At 33.8% G+C, this 19,303-nt stretch overlaps 1 protein-coding gene across 1 annotated transcript; it reads right to left on the reverse strand.

The window, feature by feature from the left end:
* Window positions 1–3,763: 3,763 nt before the first annotated feature.
* Window positions 3,764–19,258, reverse strand: LOC133192568 (kelch-like protein 26). The gene is made up of 10 exons (XM_061328560.1): window positions 19,228–19,258; window positions 17,769–17,893; window positions 16,674–17,586; window positions 16,179–16,340; window positions 13,813–13,967; window positions 12,544–12,649; window positions 11,490–11,660; window positions 10,548–10,691; window positions 10,251–10,338; window positions 3,764–4,397 (listed from the first exon to the last, which is right to left on the reverse strand). Exons 1-10 carry the CDS (start codon window positions 19,232–19,234, stop codon window positions 4,325–4,327), a joined length of 1,944 nt encoding a protein of 647 aa, XP_061184544.1. The 5' UTR covers window positions 19,235–19,258; the 3' UTR covers window positions 3,764–4,324.
* Between the last annotated feature and the right edge of the window lie 45 nt (window positions 19,259–19,303).

Raw genomic sequence — 19,303 nt, forward strand, 5'->3', positions numbered from 1 at the left:
CAAACAAATTTTGATGCGAAAAGCTCTAAAGTTTGCAAATTATAGGCCATTAAAAAAATATTCTGAAAGGCTTGGCTTTATGGTTGTGTGTACATGTATATCCTAGCAACATACTTTCACAAAAATGAAGTTTTTGTCATTCAGGGGACAAATTGCTATCTTTTCATCCATTGTTTGTCAACTTTACATTTTCAGCTTCCTTGAAATTAATGAATAAATTTGGAATTTAAGAAATTGTGAATTCCATGTTAAATGCCCACCTGTGGTGTACCAAAAACATTATTTATGCAATCTTGATGTAGAAATTTGGTCATAGGACAAGAATGCCCTGCCCATGGTATTGCAACATGAAATGTACCTGCTTCTTTGGTCTGAGCTAACAGTATAAGAAAATAAACAAGAGGCCCATGGGCCACAACACTCACCTGAGTAACTTTGGCCCTGCTGTTCTTCACCAGACTTTCCCCAGGTAATACATGTACTTATTGTGGCCCCATCCTATCCCCATGGGTCATGATTTTGACAATTTGTAATCTACACTACTCCAGGATGCTTCCACATAAATTTCAGTATTTCTGGCCCAGTGGTTCTTGAAAAGGAGATCTTTAAAGATTTTTCATATATATTTCAATGTAAAACTCGCATTCCCTATTGTGGCCCTGTCCTACCCCTGGGGGTCATGATTTTTTTACAATTTAGAATCTACACTACCCAAGGATGCTTCCACATAAGTTCTAGCTTTTCTGACCCAGTGGTTCTTGAGAAGAGGATTTTTAAGATTTTGTCTATATATTTCAATGTAAAACTTGGGGTTCCCTATTGTGGCCCCGTCCCACCCCGGGGATCATGATCTAAACAATTTAGAATCTACACTACTCCAAGATACTTCCACATAAGTTTCAGCTTTTCTGGCCCAGTGGTTCTTGAGAGAGGGAATTTGGAAATTTTTTTTCTATATATTTCAATGTAAAACATGGATTCCCTACGTGGCCCCACCCTACCTCTGGGAGTCATGATTTTTACAACTCAGTATGTACTCTATCCCAGGATGCTTCCACATAAGTTTCAGATTTTCTGGTCCAGTGGTTCTTGAGAAAAAGATTTTTTAAAAAAAATTCTATATATTTCAATGTAAAACTTGGATTCCCTATTGTTGCCCCGCCCTACCCCTGGGGGTCATGGTTTTAACAATTTAGAATCTACACTTACCCAGGATGCTTCCACATAAGTTTCAGCTTTTCAGGCCCAGTACTTCTTGAGAAGAAGATTTTGAAATTTTTTTTCCAATAAATTTCAATGTAAAACATGAATTCCCAATTATGGACCTGCCCTACCCCTGGGGGTCATAATTTAACAATTTAAAATCTACACTACCCCAGAATGCTTCTACATAAGTTTTAGCTTTTCTGGCCCAGTGGTTCTTGAGAAGAAGATTTTCAAAGATTTTTTCTATATATTTCAGTGAAAAAATTGGATTCCCTATTGTGGCCCCTCCTTATCCCAGGGTCATGATTTTGACAATTTAGAATCTACACTACCCCAGGATGCTTCCACATAAGTTTCAGCTTTTCTGGCCCAGTGGTTCTTGACAAGAAGATTTTTTAATGACCCCACCCTATTTTTGCCTTTTCTTGATTATCTCCCCTTGTAAGGGGGCTTGGCCCTTCATTTTAATATTTTAGCTTCCCCTTTACCCAAGGATGCTTTGTACCAACGTTGGTTAAAATTGCCCCAGCGGGTCTTGAGAAGAAGTTGAAAATGTGAAAAGTTTACAGACGGACGGACAACGGGTGATCAGAAAAGCTCACTTGAGTTTTCAGCTCAGGTGAGCTAAAAAGTGGAATTCATATAGGTCACAGAGAAAGTAGAAGTCAGAAAACTATGACACAGTTAAATGCTTTTACCATTTTGTATCAGAATACAAAGTTCGATAAAAATATCTTGATCACTTTTTTGAAACTTTGGTACATGTAATTACAAAGTGAAGAAATAAGGTCAAGGTCATTGGAAAGGTCAGGGTAAGAAAATACTGACAGAATTGAATTGTTTCTTTGTATGAAGTTTGATTAAAAAATCTCCAAAAGTGATGATGAAGGTCGGAAAGTCAAGGTCAGAATTATGAAAGGGTTTAATAGCTATGAGTAAAATGTAACTTTGCATAAAGTTTGATTAAAATATCTTGAAAAGTGAAGTGAAGGTCTTAAGGAAAGGTCAGAAAATTTTAACAAAGTTAAATAGCTCTCACCAAAGGTTGGGGCTGAATTAGTCCTATTTATAAAGAATCTACTTTATATGATATATGATATGTTATATGATCTTCTTGTTTATTATGGACATTTAGCACCCAAAACAAAACAAGAGGTCCATGGGCCACATCGCTCACCTGAGAACATTTAATGTGCTATGAAAAAAGCAAAAATCAGTTCAGTATTGAAAAGTTTATATGGGGGGGGGGGGGAGGAGGGGGGACTTGAATTTTTAACTACTTGATGATGCTTCCAAATCAATATAACAAATGGCTTTGCTGTTCTTTGGCAGCAGATTTTTTTCCTTTATATTCATTTGTAAAAATTTGATCCCCCATTGTGGCCCCACCCTATCCCCCAGGGCCCTCATTTGAACAAATTTGATTCTACACTACCTGAGTATGCCTCCATATCAATAATCATGGCTTTCCTGTTCTTGAGAAAAAGATTTTTCCTATATATTCCAATGTAAAACTTTGATCCCCCATTGTGGCCCAAACATACCCCCAGGGGTCTTGATTTGAACAAACTTGAATCTACACTACCTGAGGATGCTTCCATATAAATATGACCAATCATGGTTTTGCTGTTTTTCAGAAGAAAATTTTTAAAGGTTTTTTCCTATATACTCCCATAAAAAACTTTGATCACCCATTGTGGCCCCATCCTACCCCCCGGGGTCATGACTGGAAAAAACTTGAATGTACACTGCCTGAGGATGCTTCCATTAAAATATGACCAATCATGACTTTTCTGTTCTTGATAAGAAGATTTTTAAAGAATTTTTCTATGTATTCCTATGCTAAACTTTACTCACCCGTTCTTGCCCCACCCTACCCCAGGTGGTCATGACTTGAACAAACGTGAATCTACACTACCTGAGGAAGCTTCCATATAAATATTACCAATCACGGCTTTGCTGTTCTTAAGAAGAAGATTTTTAAAGATATTTTCCTACAGATTTCTATGTAAAACTTTGATCCCCCATTGTGGCCCCACAACAAAAAAGGACCAAACAGAGAAAACAAAATTTCATGATAATAATGAGCAGTTCAGCCTCTTCAAAAAATATTTGTGTCACCTAGATCCAGGGTTCAGGCACCAGGCTGGAGCCAACTTGGTCTTGTATATCAACAAGAAATATTATAGAAACACAAATAGAAAGTCTTACGAGAATGCTAAATGGGAGGCCACAGGAAGGGAATTAGTTTATGACTTATTTTTGAAAAGCTTTTATTCTCCTAATTAAACTAGGAGAAAGCTTCAGGAATATTAAAAGTGAACACAGTCTTAATCAAATTATAAATGTCATGACACACAAGTCCAGATTTCATAGTTGGACATATCAAGAGAAACTCTCAGTACTCGGGTGACTGTCAAGGCCCTAGGGCCTCTTGTTTTATACACTTTTGTCATATTTTCACCTATAAACAGTATATTGTAGCTGTCTAAACTTAATAAAAACTTTATAATAATAATTGACACAAAAGCTCAAAGTCTAATTGTAGTTCCAGCTATTTAATAAAATAAAATTGAAAATCAGTTGCCAAAACTTTCTAAGCACACAGTACCTTTAGTTTATGTGAAAAAAGAAAAAATTTTGAAAAGCATTTTCCACCCACATATCAATAAATTACACACAGAAAGATGACTCAGCCTGGAAAGTGATAATTACAGAATTTATTGTTTGATACTCTTACTCCTAGTATATATGTAAGATATAAAACATAATCAAAATATTAAAATTAAATACAGCTAAAAGTAAGTTTATAAATCAAATACTTAAGTAAACATCATTTAAACCATAGGCTTTGAAACAATTTGTGCATGTTTCAAATTAACCTTTAGAAAGAAAATTTCAGAGTACATATACATGTATTATGGAAAAATTCAGTGTACATGTATTCTCTATACACTTCTTGCTCATAACAATATCAATACATTTTTCCAATTGACAAGGCCATCTAAGTCAATTTTGTAGTGATTATCAACATCTAAATTAACTCTTTCATATCAATCCTCAGTTTGACACCAAAAGACAAGTAGACAAGGCTTGTAGACTATATTGAAGTTACTGGTTAAGAGTCCTCTGGTATTGTATTATAAAACTTGTCCAGCTCATTGCTGAGTTCAAAGTGGTGATCTTCATTCCTATCAAAAAACAGAAAAGTATGATAAAAAAAAAGAGATAACATGATGAAAACAATTAAAACATGCAGCAATAACTTTTCTAATGATGTGCAATGAAACCTCAGTAATCTTGACATCAAAAGTTTGGTTGGTTTACTTCTTGTTCATAACAATATCATTACATTTTGTGATACTGTGTGGTTATTGTGTGGAACAAAATTGACATTTAAAACATATGGTTCAGTACTATGTATCTGGATGCTTCATTTACATGTACTTGGTATATTGCATGACAACCCAAAGGTTCAGATTAACAATTTAAGGCATGACTGTATTCACATATGCTTGTACATATCTGTCCTCTATAACACAAGAGTCTTATCAGTGCCAATGTCTATATCTATAGACAAATAAGCTATATCTAGATTAGTGCTCATGTCTGTATTATACAAAGGATTATACATGTAGCTTCAATCTATACAAAGGAGTTATAGCTAGTCTCTTTGTCTATATCTAGTGAAGCATTACCTAGTGTCCATGCTTGTACCTACATATAGGAGTTATTGCTAGTGTCCCTGTCTTTATCTAGTTGAGCTATTGAGAGTGTCCATGTCTGTATTCAGACACAGTAGCAACAGCATGTGTCCACTATACTGAAAGGACCTAGAGCTAAAGCCCATGTCTGTGTCTAGCAAAGCTATAGCTAGTGTCCTGTGAAGCTATTAGGTAGTGTCCATCTCTGTGTCTAGTGTAGCTATAGCTGTATCTAGTGGAGCTATAGCTAGTATCCATGTCTGTATCTAGTGGAGCTATAGCTAGTATCCATGTCTGTATCTAGTGAACCTTTAGCTAGCGCCCATGTCTGTATCCTGTGGAGCTATAGCTAGTATCCATGTCTGTATCTAGTGAAGCTATAACTATTGTCCATGTCTGTATCTAGTGTAGCTAGTCTGTATCTAGAAAGGAGCTATCAATAGTATCTATGTATGTTTCTCGTGTAGCTATAGCTAGTGTTCATGCCAGTACCTGTAATGGATATATGCCAAATACAGTTCTGTATTAAAAAAAATATCAGATAGTTTGAGCCCTGTTAGGGCCAAAAACTGACTGAAATTTTTTCATAAGAATTATATGAAGCAAAAATCGTACTTAAAATATAGCTTTTTGATTTACCTGACATAGTCAGATAATATAACAAAAGACAAACGTGTTAGTGAACACTGAAGCAATTCTTTCAAGAATGCAGGCTTAAATGAAAAGTACTCAGTATTTAGGGAATTAGCTACACTGTATCAGGTATTGAAGTAGTTTGATAAGTTTGATACAGAGAGTGGGGACAAATTTTTTTTTCTTCCTTAAAATATACACGGAGCTTAAAGCAATGCATCAGCTTATGATACAGACAATCTAGTGGAAGATGCTTTTGGAATGGAAAGGAAAATGCAGGTGTGAACATTTGATTTGAACTGAACAACCAAAAAAAATAAAAATAAACTAAAGCCATATAAATGAATTTATATAAGGCCATTCAAATTTTTTCTATGTTTAGCATCCGCATGTGTGCCTTGGATTTTGACACCCCAGAGCCAAAAAAAAAAAAAAAAAAAAAAAAAAAAAAAAGAACAAACATAATCAGCAATCAAGGAATTGATTATTTTTATGAAAATGTTGGAATTTGGTCAATTCCTTTCAAATGTAGAGAATCTGTCAAATTAAGTATGGTATATTTAATTATCATATTCTACTTTGATTCTGCAAAGGCATTCATCTTTTTCCCATTCCCATTTTCAATAATATACACTGAAAATAAACTTTAAAAAGAGAATAATTTTGTAATGTAACCAGCAGCAAAATTCTTCTATGCTTATTATGAGTGACCAGCCAATTCTGCTTATAAATAGTGGTTAAATACTTCCAATCATAATTATTCAACCCAGCTAATTAAAGGACTTTGTAACCTATGGTCAGCACTAAATGACTGATTTGATTGAATGTATATTGCTTAGTGCCAAATCTAAAGTATTTCAGCCATATTTTGAGGGTAAAGATTATCTCTTATGACTGTTTTTTGAAAGTTTTTGGGTTTCTCTGGCAACCCTCAGTGAGCATATTTTTTTCAGAGAAAGGTTCTTTTGCTTGCCAAGGGGACTGAAACATTTCTTAAAGTTAATAAGTTTATTATAAGTTAAGGGACCTGTTTTTTTTTTTGCATGATCTGGTCTGTCCCATTTTCTTACTTCCTGTTACAGTATATTCACTTTACTTGGAGTTTAATTTTTTTTATTTTAAAGTTAAGCTTTAGCTAGTTCCCATGTCTATATCCAGTGAAGCTATAGCAAGTATCCATGTCTGTCTCCAATGAACCTGTAGCTACTGTCCATGTCAGTATGAACTGAAGCTATAGCTACTATCCATGTCTGTTTCCTGTGAAGCTATAGCTAGTGTACATGTCTGTATCCTGTGAAGCTATAGCAAGCGTCCATGTCTGTATCCAGTGAAGCTATAGCTAGTGACTATGTCTGTATCTAGTAAGGCTATAGCTAGGATCCATGCCTGTATCTAGTGAAGCTATAGCTAGTGTCCATGTCTGTATCCCATGAAGCTATAGCTAAAGTCCATGTCTGTATCTAGTGAAGCTATACCTAGCTAGTGTCTATGTCTGTATATAGTGAAGCTATAGCTAGTGTCCATGTCTGTATCTAGTGAATCTATAGCTAGTGTCTATTCCTCTATCTAGTGAAGCTATAGCTAGTGTCCATGTCTGTATCTAGTGAAGCTATAGCTAGTGTCCATGTCTGTATCTAGTGAAGCTATAGCTAGTGTCTATTCCTCTATCTAGTGAAGCTATAGCTAGTGTTCATGTCTGTATCTAGTGAAGCTATAGCTAGTGTCTGACACTAGATATAGGTTCACTAGATACAGACATGGACACTAGCTCACTGTCTATGCTTGTATCTAGTGAAGCTATAGCTGTATCTAGTGAAGTTATAGCTAGTGTCCATGTCTGTATGTAGTGAAGCTATAGCTACTGTCCATGTCTGTATCTAGTGAAGCTATAGCTAGCATCTATGCCTGTATCTAGTGAAGCTAGTGTCCATGTCTGTATGCAATGAAGCTATAGCCAGTCTAGTGAACCTTTAGCTAGTGCCCATGTCTGTATCTAGTGAACCTATAGCTATTGTCCATGTCAGAATCTGCATTTACACAGAGCAACTATATCTAGTGTCCATGTCTAAATCTATACAGCGCACGTGGAGATATCACTAGTTCCCATGTCTGTATCGAAGAACTACATGTATATCTAGTGTCCATGTCTAAATCTATACAGAGAAGTTATCACTAGTTCCCTTGTCTGTATCTAGATAGAAGAACTATATCTAGTGTCCATGTCTAAATCTAGACACAGGAGCTTTATCTAGTTGCCTAGTCTGTGTCTACTATTAAATAAATAATAATGTGTCAGTGTTAGAACATTTTTATGGTGAAGATAAATAGCTGATAGCATCATCTGCATCATTTGCCTCTGAGGTGTGATCTCTGCATAGGGTTTTTGTGTATTTTGAAAATAAAGAACAAACTAAGTCAATGTGAAATTCAATGTGTCTAAGGTGAGGTGGTAGGGTTAAAGAATTATTTTAGTACAAATGCTTTGCTGCCTACATTCCTCAATGATGCTAAAATAAAACTGATTTTCAATAGATTTCATATTATTTAATTACCATAACATAAAGAATTTTTTGGCAGGGTGCTAACTTTGGCTTATTTCAGCAGCCTGTTAGTTGCTCGCTAAAATTTTAATCACTATATATACCCTTGCTTATAAGTTCTAACACAAGAGGGATATCTTTCATTAGTTTCTATGTTGTTAAATGTTAATAATTTAATTTTGTTTGTATTCTAGCCTCTGATTGGTTAATATCCAAAAAGGAACACAAATTATTTCTGTATAACCTGGTTTGGTATGGGGACACACCCCCCTGACAACCAGCTGAATCATCTGTATCCATACAATCCTCTCATTTCCAGTCCTCGGGATTCATGGAAAATTCCAGATTTAATAAATGTACCTTTAACTTCAAACAATAATTCGATCTTACCACATGTAAACAAGCTACTAGGCCTATGTATCAGTTTTTACCTCCCCTCACTTCCCATCACTTCCGTTACTTCCGTTACTATGGTTGTATTATTGAGCGGCAAATTTGAACTAATAAAAAGCAACGAAATTTTACACCCATAGTTATTTAATGATTTTAAAATTAAATTATAAGGAATGACTCTAATTCTTGGCCAAATTATTCGAGTATAACCTGGTTTGGGTCAGTTTACGCTGTTTTATAATCCGCTTCGCGGATTATAAAGTTTAAACTGACCCAAACCAGGTTATACTCGAATAATTTGGCCAAGAATTAGAGTCATTCCTAAAATAAGTGGAGCTGGACAATTAGGAAAATTCTCATTTCTGCAGGTTGTATTTCATAATTGACCTGTATTGATATTGAATTATTGTTTCTCTACTTAAAACACTGCCCTTTAAATGACACTTTCTGATTTACCTCAGACAGTCTGATATTTTTACAAAAGACAAAAGTGTTAATGATCATTAAAACATTTAAAGGGCAATATTTTAACAAACTGTCTGATATTTTTTCATATAGGATTGTATTCGGCATTTATCCATTACATATACATTGTATATTAAGGTACCAGAAGATCTTCTGTTAAGAAAATACAAAATCATGTTACTTGCTTTCAAACAAGATGGATCTTTGTGTCCAAAAAAAAAAAATTATTTGCATACCTTTAAGCAAGTAATACCTCAATACGTTCTATTTCCACTTTGGAAGAGTTATACTTCTTAGTGTGCTCTTTTGTCAAAAACTCGGAAAATGTACAAATCTCGCGGGATTCCTGGGACAAACGTAACATACACATGCTAACAATATGTTGAATGTCGATGAACAAATCCTAACAAAATGCAAATGAAATATTTTATTGTTGTGGACTTTATATACATCATGAATAGGAATGAGAACGATATCAATTTATATCTATTGTTGATCGTATGTATCTATTTATCGTATGGTACATCTAAATACAATACACGTGCCTTGGAAATGTCGTATTTTTTTTTTATTAATGGATGATAAATTTAGGGTTCTTGCTCTCTTACATATGTCTTTTAGTTCTTCTATTCTTTAATTGGAATGACAAATACATTTAACATTTAAAATTGGATTGCATGAGATTGGCATGTTTTGTATTATCTGCAACGCCATGCTGTCCCAGTCAGACGGCCAAATGCGCCTCTAATATTGAAGAGTTCGCTAATGGAAATAGAACGTATTTTATAGCCATTTAAACAAGATGTCCATGGGCCACATCACTCACCTGAGTCACTATGGCCCTACTGTTCTTCATCAGCAGATTTATTTAAGAAATAAAGAAAGCATTTTCATGGATGTTGCAGGAAAACCTCTGAGGTAGACAAATGTTGTTTCAAAATATAAATCAAGTTTACAACATTTCACTCTTTCTCAGTAAAACAATTTTTTGTTCCCTCCATTAATTATGACGTTATTCATATGTCTTATACAACAGTGTTATTTTCAAGGACATAACCCATTGAGAAAAAGCAACATATTACACTGCACTGAGAATACAGCTACCATAAGTAATACTCAAAGTTAGACACAGTTCACTGAGTTCAGGGAAGCATTACAGTGATTCTTGAACTTCAGGACTGTAAATATGTACAATACTTCTTTTATGTAAAGAGATAAAGGGAACATTTTATAATTGCATAATTGCTACTGATGGCACAGGAATATATGTATACATAATATTGTATATTTTTAAAATTATCTTACTTACACAATCTTTGCATATTTAGCGTATATTTCATCAGTTTCCATTTCCCCCTTACTGGTCAGTTTCAATGTCAAGGCACAACAAGACTGGACTGAAATCCAAAAGTTAAAAGTGAAAAAGTCATCAAATCATTAACTGCGAGAACACTTGTGTTATTTAAAACATTCTTAAAAAATTAGTTTTATGAAACTTTCCATGCCCAACATCAGTTCTATCGAAATGCTTTAGAAATACTCCCCCCCCCCCCCCCCCCATCCCCACCAAATGAATATTTATATGAAACATTATTTTATTATGTACATTTTAATGGCCTGATTAAGGTGCCCACTGATGTCCAAACATCCTCTTTAGGGTCATACATCTCTATATTATCAACTCCATCATCCTCACTCTCCATCTCTGCAGTCACTTTACCTCCAACCAGTAAAATCTTATCATCCATAACTACAAATCAATAAGAAGTTAGAAATAATATTAAATTGCACAGATTTTGATCCTCCATCTAAAATGTTCAATCCTCATTAGATTAAAAATATGTGGATGTATTTGCATGTACTAATATATACTTGTACCCTTGATATCTCAAATCCTTGAATATTTTGCTCCCATCGAGTTTGAGATAACGATGTTTGACAAAACAGTAATCTTGTTCTTCTATATGATTACAGGCAGATGGCCAGATGACAGTTTACTGCTAATAAATGCATGCTTAGCTCTTCTTTGGGTAGAGAAAAAAAAAATTCCCTCGATTTAGTATTTGTATACTGGTAGGTAAATGTATGTGAGTGGGCACAATGCTCATTTGTTTGGAAACAAATAAATACTTTCCTTAACTGAATATTAAGAAGATAATTTTATTTGTTTGTTGATGAAAATACCTATACCTGCAGTACATCCCATGGAGGGTAAACTAATTTGTTTGTAAACAAAAAGATGTAAATTAAAATTAAAATTTAATATCAAGCTGTAAATTTAAGTTAACATCCCATAAATTAAATTAAATTAAAGTTATCTTACTCAAGACTTAATTAACTTTCGATACTTGTCCATTAGGAAATCCCATATTTAAAAAGTCCCATTGTAAACCTCTTGTGTTTTGGCAATTACAAATTGATAAATATGTAGCACCATGTTAAATGAGATTGAGGTTAAAGGGAAATAATCCAAAATACAGACTATTTCAAAAATGTAAATTTTCCAATGTTGTTCAAAAGTTAAATTGAGAAGGAGAAACTAACTTACCAACTGTAGAAGCAAAACATACAGGCAATGGCAGAGTGGTACAGATCTTTGTCCAAGTATCAGTGTCAACATTGTATGTTTCAATGGTATCCAGAATCTCATATGTACCAGAGATACCACCTAGTACATATATCGTGTCATTAATGTTGGCCATTCCATGTCCACTCCTCTCTGAGGAAGAAAGTTTGAGAGCAAAGTTAAGAACCAAGAATCATTCTTAACTCCTAGCAGCATTTGTAAAATGCATTTTCTTGTCTGAACCTTTTTTTCAACCACGATGATTTTGCCTTCTCAGAATCAAACAAAATTTACATATCAACTTCGATCAGTATAAATTTTGGTGTTGTATTAATCATCTGATTCCAAATTACTAACTAAAAGAATGTTATAAATATTAGCAATGTGAAAGGGCTTGAATTTTCACGCTATCAAATAACAGGCTCATAGGCCACAATCTTTAACTGAGTAATCATGGCCATGTTGTTAATTTCTCTTTGCTTCCACTGAGAAATTTTAAATTCATATTGTGACCCCACCCTAGCCCCAAAGGGATCATGACTTATTCGAATCTAAATCATAACAAGATAGGGATGCTTCACTATCTATATAAATGACATAGCTTTGCAGTTCTAAGGAAGAAGATTTTATAATTTTTTTCTGTAAACATGCCTCATGTGAATTTGATCCCTGGTGCTATAGCCCAACCTTAACCCCAAACGACCATAAATGGAAAAAAAAAAAACTTGAATCCACATAATTCAGAAATGTTTGCATACTGTGATGGCCTAATATTTATTTTATAGAAGTTGATTTTTTAAGAGAGAATTTTCTATATATTCCAATGCAAGTTTTTGATTGACAATTATGGCCCAACTTACCCAGTGGTTTTGTAGAAGTTGAAAAATCTTAATTTTAAAAACGGACAGCCTGACAGGAGGAGAGATGGAAGCAGACAATAGCTAATCAGAAAAGCCCACTCAATTAATTTACTTCTATATTTTCAGGTGTCCGTAATACGGAGTGATCTTGATCTTTAGTAAGTTTTCTCCCATACCCTTCAGCATTGATTTCCTTTTGTGCCATCTATTGAGTACAGGACAGTAACACCACACTGTGTTTGTTAAATGGCCCCGCCTTCTCTCTCCTCCAGATATGTATATCTACAAAGATTTAAAAGCATTGTACATTACAAGTATAACTTATATGTAGCAGTACATGTATTAACAAGGAGATTAACTTATAGTGCTGTAGCCCTTTTCACAAAAAAAAAAAATCTTAATGTTTTGAGTAAGATTTTAACTTTAATCTCTTACAACAAACCTTCAGAGCTTTTCACGAACATCTTAAAAGTAGACTGATATTACGATTTTACTTAAAACAAACTTCTTCCCTAGCAACAATCTCAATATGTTTGCAATCCTTAAAATAGTGGATAAGAATTAAAAACTAATTTTTACAACTCTTGTAAGTGAATCAAAAATTTTGAACATAAATATCGAGTGCAATCAATCGTGAAGCAAGAAAATTTGAAATCTGACTTCACAATCACCAAGTCCAATGTAAAAGTAGGTCATATATAATCTGCCATTGTGAATGAATGTTTAGCAGACTATTTTATTTAATTTATCAACATATTTGTGACTTAAAATAATACTGTAGAGTGCATAAAAAGCTTGATTAAACACATATTTTTTTCATCTGTTATATTTTTAACATTAAAATTAGCTCTTGACTAAAATACTTAAGAAAGGGTTAGAGCTCTTGTTAAGTTACAAAAAGTTTTAAACTTAAGAAACTCGCAAGAATTTTTGTGAAAAGGAACAAGTTGAAAGTTTTCTCTCGATCAAGATGAAAATTAATTGTACTAAGATCTTTTTACGGAACAGGCTACTGTTTTAGAATTTGAGAAGTTACAAGTGATCATACCACTTACATGTATAATACTGCTGGCATTTTAATTATGTTCTTTAGGACATTTATATTAAGGAGTGATATTCACTTACCATTTTATTATATCTTAAATATTTTTGAAAGTTTGCAAAAATCAGCTTTAAATGTTTAATTAAATGTATCATTTTATATTTCTGGTGAAACACATTTAAATCTATTTCCCTAAGAAAGCTGAAATTGCTTTTTCTTTGTTATTTTTTAAATCCAGTTAAAGATGCACTGTTTTCTGGTATTGGATGAAAAATTATGACGTTAGATTAAACCCTATTTCACTATATATGTGTTTGCTAACTATTTTTATGGGGTACACAAATGTTTCTACATTTATGTTTATCAATCATTAAACCTAATTTTATGGCATCCACTTACAAACCTTCTTATTACACACAACAGCAGCATGTGCATCCAGTGAAGCAGATAAACCTCGGACATAGGACCAGGACATCTTATCATCTTCACCACAGCTCAGCTTCTCCACAGAACACAATTTCTGAATGCCATCAGATCCACCAATGGCATAGACACATCCTTAAAAGATTAACAATAAAATAATCTACATGTTACATGTTATATGATTCATCCATGTGGATAAACCTCAGAGATGGATTAACTTTTGCATGTGGATAAACCTAAGAGATGGATTAACTTTTGCATGTGGATAAACCTCAGAGATGGATTAACTTTTGCATGTGGATAAACCTCAGAGATGGATTAACTTTTGCATCCTTTGCAATTTTCAAGATAGTAAATATGATCTGACATGTCTGAGGTACATACTGTTATTGTCCCACCTAATTTTGTCTGCAGGAGTTGTTCTCAAAGATGTCTAAGACAATTTAATGATAAATCACACTTATGATAATCACAAAGTGTAGTTGTGCAGACAAAATTCAAAATGTCATAGAAATTCAGGGTGATGTGCATTATTGCATACAGTTTCTAGCAAGTTACTCTTTGGAATTATGATGCTGTGAGTGATTTAAGAAATCTCACACTCCTGAATCTTGTGGGTATACTTTTTCTTTTATCACTGGTAATGAAAAAATAAAACATCAATTTCTTCACTTGAACAAAACAAAATATATTTTTGCAGTTTATCAATATTTACAAACATCTTATCATTGAAGCCACATATCTTCATGAAAAATTAAAATTACAATAGGCTCAAGGGGCTATATATAGAATTGTTCTTCTGATAGATTGTACAACACTGTCACTGTGACCTAATTTTGCATCAACATATCTCAAAGCCCAATGATGTATCAACTTAAGGGTTTGATGATCCTAAGTCTTTTAGAATTCAAGATATAATAAGATTTGACAATGAATTATGACAAATTTAAAATGTAGGTCACTGTGACCTACTTTTGAAGTGACACATCTCTGTGCCTATAGAAGCATCAACTTTGTAGATTTGGTGACACTACATGTCAAAGTGTTATAAAAGATGGCTAAATGGAGTCAGAAAGTAGGTCATTTTGCCATACTTTGCATAATCATAAAAAGCATCAACTAAGAAAGGTTTATGATTCTATGCATCTTACATGTAGCACCCAAGATATATAGCTATAATAGCCATAAAATTGAGAAAGTGGGTCACTGTGTTCTACTTTTTATTTGGCAAATCCTGAAGGTCTCTAAATTTGCTTAACTCAGTGACAAGATTTGATAATTCTGGTATACAAAAATTACAGTCATCTAAAACAATTTGAAAATAAAGTCTTTGTAACCTAGTTCAACAAATTCTGAAAGCACAAATGCATCAACTGTAAAGATTTGATAATCCAAGGCCTCCTAGTGCTCAAGTTGAAAAGATTTGGTAATGAATAAAATTAAATTTAAATACCGGTTTAAAGTAGATCTCGAAGGCCCAGTGCATACTGACTGACAAGCACTGATAATCCTAGGCCTCTGTGTATCCAGGCTAAATATATTTGATAATATGATAATGAATAATGAGAAAATTAAAAAAAAGTACACCACTTTGACTTACTTTTGAATTCACACATTCTGAGACCCCATGAAAATTCAGAGAATAACATACTCTGAGAAATTATGATGCAACAACTGACAAAGTTTCATGATCCTTTATTTCACAGTGTCCAAGATATGCATTTAAAGCAATATAAAAATAAATAGCTGTAAAATGTGCCAGTCTTGACCTACTTTTGGGTAGGTAAACATATCCCAAAGACCTTAATAGATTCCTAAACCATGTCAACTGTCAAGATTTGGTGGTCCTGGTTCTCATATTAGGTAAAATATCAAAGTTTTAACAATATATAATTTAAAGTCTTTGAAGTGACCTTGAGACTACAACCTTTGCACCTATGGTGATGCCTCAATAAGCCTTTAATCACCAACATATCTGTATCCTTATGTGTAAGTTTGGTGATAATCTGCAAAGTGGTTCTTCAGATTTTTCAGCAACTGCATGTACTACTTTTTAAAAATATAATTCTCTAATCATATCCCCTTGTTTAAGAATCACATCCATATTATTAGTATAAGTGAAATCCCTTGCCCCCAACGATACTGTGTGATACAAATTTGATAAAAATAGGCCAAGGGGGTCTTGAGATGTATATGTCATTGAGTCCTTGCACACCATACACATGGCCATAGCATTCCCTCTTTGACTCAAAATCAACATACAATGTAGTTATGTATGGTTTAAATGTGGACTAACAAGAGTACTTTCATGTAGAATGGAAAGCTTCAAGAATGGCTTCATTTTACCTTGCAGGAAGACTGCTGCATGCTTGACTCGAGGATGTTTCATGGACGGCATATCCCTGAGTCGACAGTCACTTGCTGTAAATAACCAGGTTCTTTTTGTCACATGTTTTGAAATGAGTCCAGTCTCCGTCACACCATATGTATAGCCTCCACACATTATTGCTAGAAAACACAAAAAGAGTTGTATATAAACTAATGTCTGAAGGCAGTTTTCCCTTTCAAAATATACTCAGATAATCTAGAAATATTAGCATTTTCATTTTAATGGATGATATGTAACAAAGTATATTCCTGCCATCACTACACTAAAAGAAGAAACTTCCTGAAATCTCTCTAGACTCTCTTGGTAAGTCAATCAGACAAATCACACTCAGACACATGATACAAGATCTAAATTCCTCTATCACAAATACTGAGGCATTGTAAATTTATGTTTTAACAAATTACTAATTATAACACATTTACATGTATTACTAATCTGAAATAGAATTTTACCATTTCCATTCACTTCTGTCAGAGCAGCATGTGATGAGAGTTTTGCCTGAATCTCTGCATCTCCAAGCGGAAGCCATTTCTTCAGGTCAAAATCATAATAATGGTTCCTATGCCAACCAAGTATGTCATTTCTGAACAACATCGGAAAGTCTAACGCATCATCCCGGTAGTCATACGAGAATTTAATTTCCCCTCCTATCTGAATCAGGGATTTTTTAGTGCCTCTCATTCGGGTCCTATGGCTGTCAAATGTAAATCTCTTTTCATAATTCCCTAAGTAAGAGTCTGCAAACTGGATGAGATCCTTTAATGCTGGAATCGTCTTGAATGGTTCACAGTGTATAGCATACTGCACAGCAGGCCATCCATCAACCACGTACCTGATTTTTTCGAACACTTCAAAAGCAGAATCTTTACGATTTTCTGGATCATGATTGTACCAGTTCATAACAAGATGAAGTAATATACATTCTGAGGTTGTATTCAGAGCATCATCACTGAGATAGTCCGCCAGTGTCTCACTGTCCAAATGCAGAAATTGATCCGTCAGTCCAAACTCCAGGAAATTGCTTAAAATGTACTTTCTATAGTAACTTTTAAGTTGAGGAATTGAATACAGATCTGCTATCCTTAGTAATTCCTCCGCATTTTCAAAAGTTAGCTTGTTTTTAAGATATTGGACACAACAATCAACAGCTGGCATGATCTGAAGAAAAGTTGCTGCATTCATCACTTCGTAAATGTTTCCAAGGTTCAAAGTCATGGTTCCAGAGTACGAGAATTTGATGAGAGGTTCAACACCTGCGACTGAGAGGCTTTTTAGCTCCAAAAGCCCCTTTTGATTTTCAAGCATGTCATGCTCCAGCATGGCTCTAAAGTATTCACTTACACTAGCCATCACAACTTTATGGACCTAATGAATAAATATAATAAATATGTTGAAATTCATTAATTCAATGAATTTCAGAACACTGAGTTAAAACAAACATGATAAGTACACCTACAATTAATAAAGTTAAGTGATTGAGATTCATTCTGAAGTCACTCATGTATGAAAGGACATCAGGGAGAGTCAAACATATCAGCATATCATACCTTAAATACTCTTTTCTCGACTGAAACTCTGAAGTCGCAAAACTTCTGTTCATCATACAGCTGCAGAAGACTGCTGCTCAGTTTCTCACAAAAATTGGGAGATTTACAATCCTCTTCCTGTAAATCTGCACCCAAACACAATACATATTATTAATATACATTCAAACATCAATAATATTGGCTAGCATTTATGATTTATCCAATTGAAAATAAAGAAGTTTATCAGTACCTTGAATTCTTGTTTGTTTTTTTAAATAATACTTAAGTAAGCTACTATTTTCTCTTAAGCAGTTTTGGGATTGCCATTAAGGTAAGAGAACTAGATTTTTCAAGTTGGTCTGTATAATTAAGAAATATACAACAATGTTAAAAAGTTCACTGGGAAATGAACTTGGTTGGTCACATAATCAAATCCTGTGAAGCCCGAAGTTTTTAATAAATATATGCACTTGAAATATGAAAAAAAATGCCATATATACAGTCAAACCTTGTTATCCCGAACTTCACGGGACCAAGAAAATACTTCGAGATATCCAAGGATTTGAGATATCCAGGGTAAAATACTTAAGAAATAAGCACCTGGGACTTCAAAATCATATCCATATCCATGGTATCCATGTCCATGGTATTCGAGATACCGAACCTTAAGTTCAACTGTACATCTGAGTAACTTTTTCTAAAACTATCATACTTTTAGAAAAAAAATAATAGAACCTTTATCAATTTATGTGATATATGAGAATGTTGTCAACAGCTAGATCTTTAAAATGTAGTTAGCAGGTCCAGCACAATCTCTTAATTGATTTAGCTATATAGCTTGAATTAGCTGTAGAGCTTTATAATGCTATTCAATATATAAAGCAATTTGTGACCATACAGATAATTCTGAAAGAAAGTCAGTTATGATCAACAAGGTAATTGATTGGTAATAATTCAGCACAACAAGAAGCAATCCTACTTATCCATGCCTCACCGCACACAAGGTAATGTACAGTTACTCAAATAATGGAAATTCATCTCTTGCTTTACAAGTATTCAAAAGCTGCAATGTAAGAACTATCTTTGATTTGGGTTGCTTTTTATAGCCCATTATGAGTACATATATATGAATATCAAATACTTGCAACTTTTCGTCTATTTCTTACAACAAAACATTTTTGTGTAAAACTATATATAATAGCTTTATCAAGCTATTTTGGATAGCTTAATAAGCTATATAGCTATTCCAAGCTATAGTTAAATCAAGAGACTGTGCTACTGCCTAGACCTGTTAAGTATGGAACGTTACATTACTCTGCAGTGGTGCTGCACTTGACGTTCAATGTAAAAGATGAATGTCTCCATCTTTTCGAATAAAAGAAGAAATCAAAAAAGACAAAATAATAATAAAAGATCAATTGACAACGTTCTTTTATTATCAAAGATAATATAATTTTACACATTTTACTTTTAAACATACCATTCATCGTAGGCCTAATGGACAAAATATTTGAGCTCTTCTGTTTGAGGAGGTAGAAAGCCTACTTTCATTTTCA

The sequence above is a fragment of the Saccostrea echinata genome, unplaced genomic scaffold, assembly GCF_033153115.1.
Source record: "Saccostrea echinata isolate AGI-Se365-2 ecotype Australia unplaced genomic scaffold, CSIRO_AGI_Sech_v1 ptg000025l, whole genome shotgun sequence".
Classification (NCBI taxonomy): domain Eukaryota; kingdom Metazoa; phylum Mollusca; class Bivalvia; order Ostreida; family Ostreidae; genus Saccostrea; species Saccostrea echinata.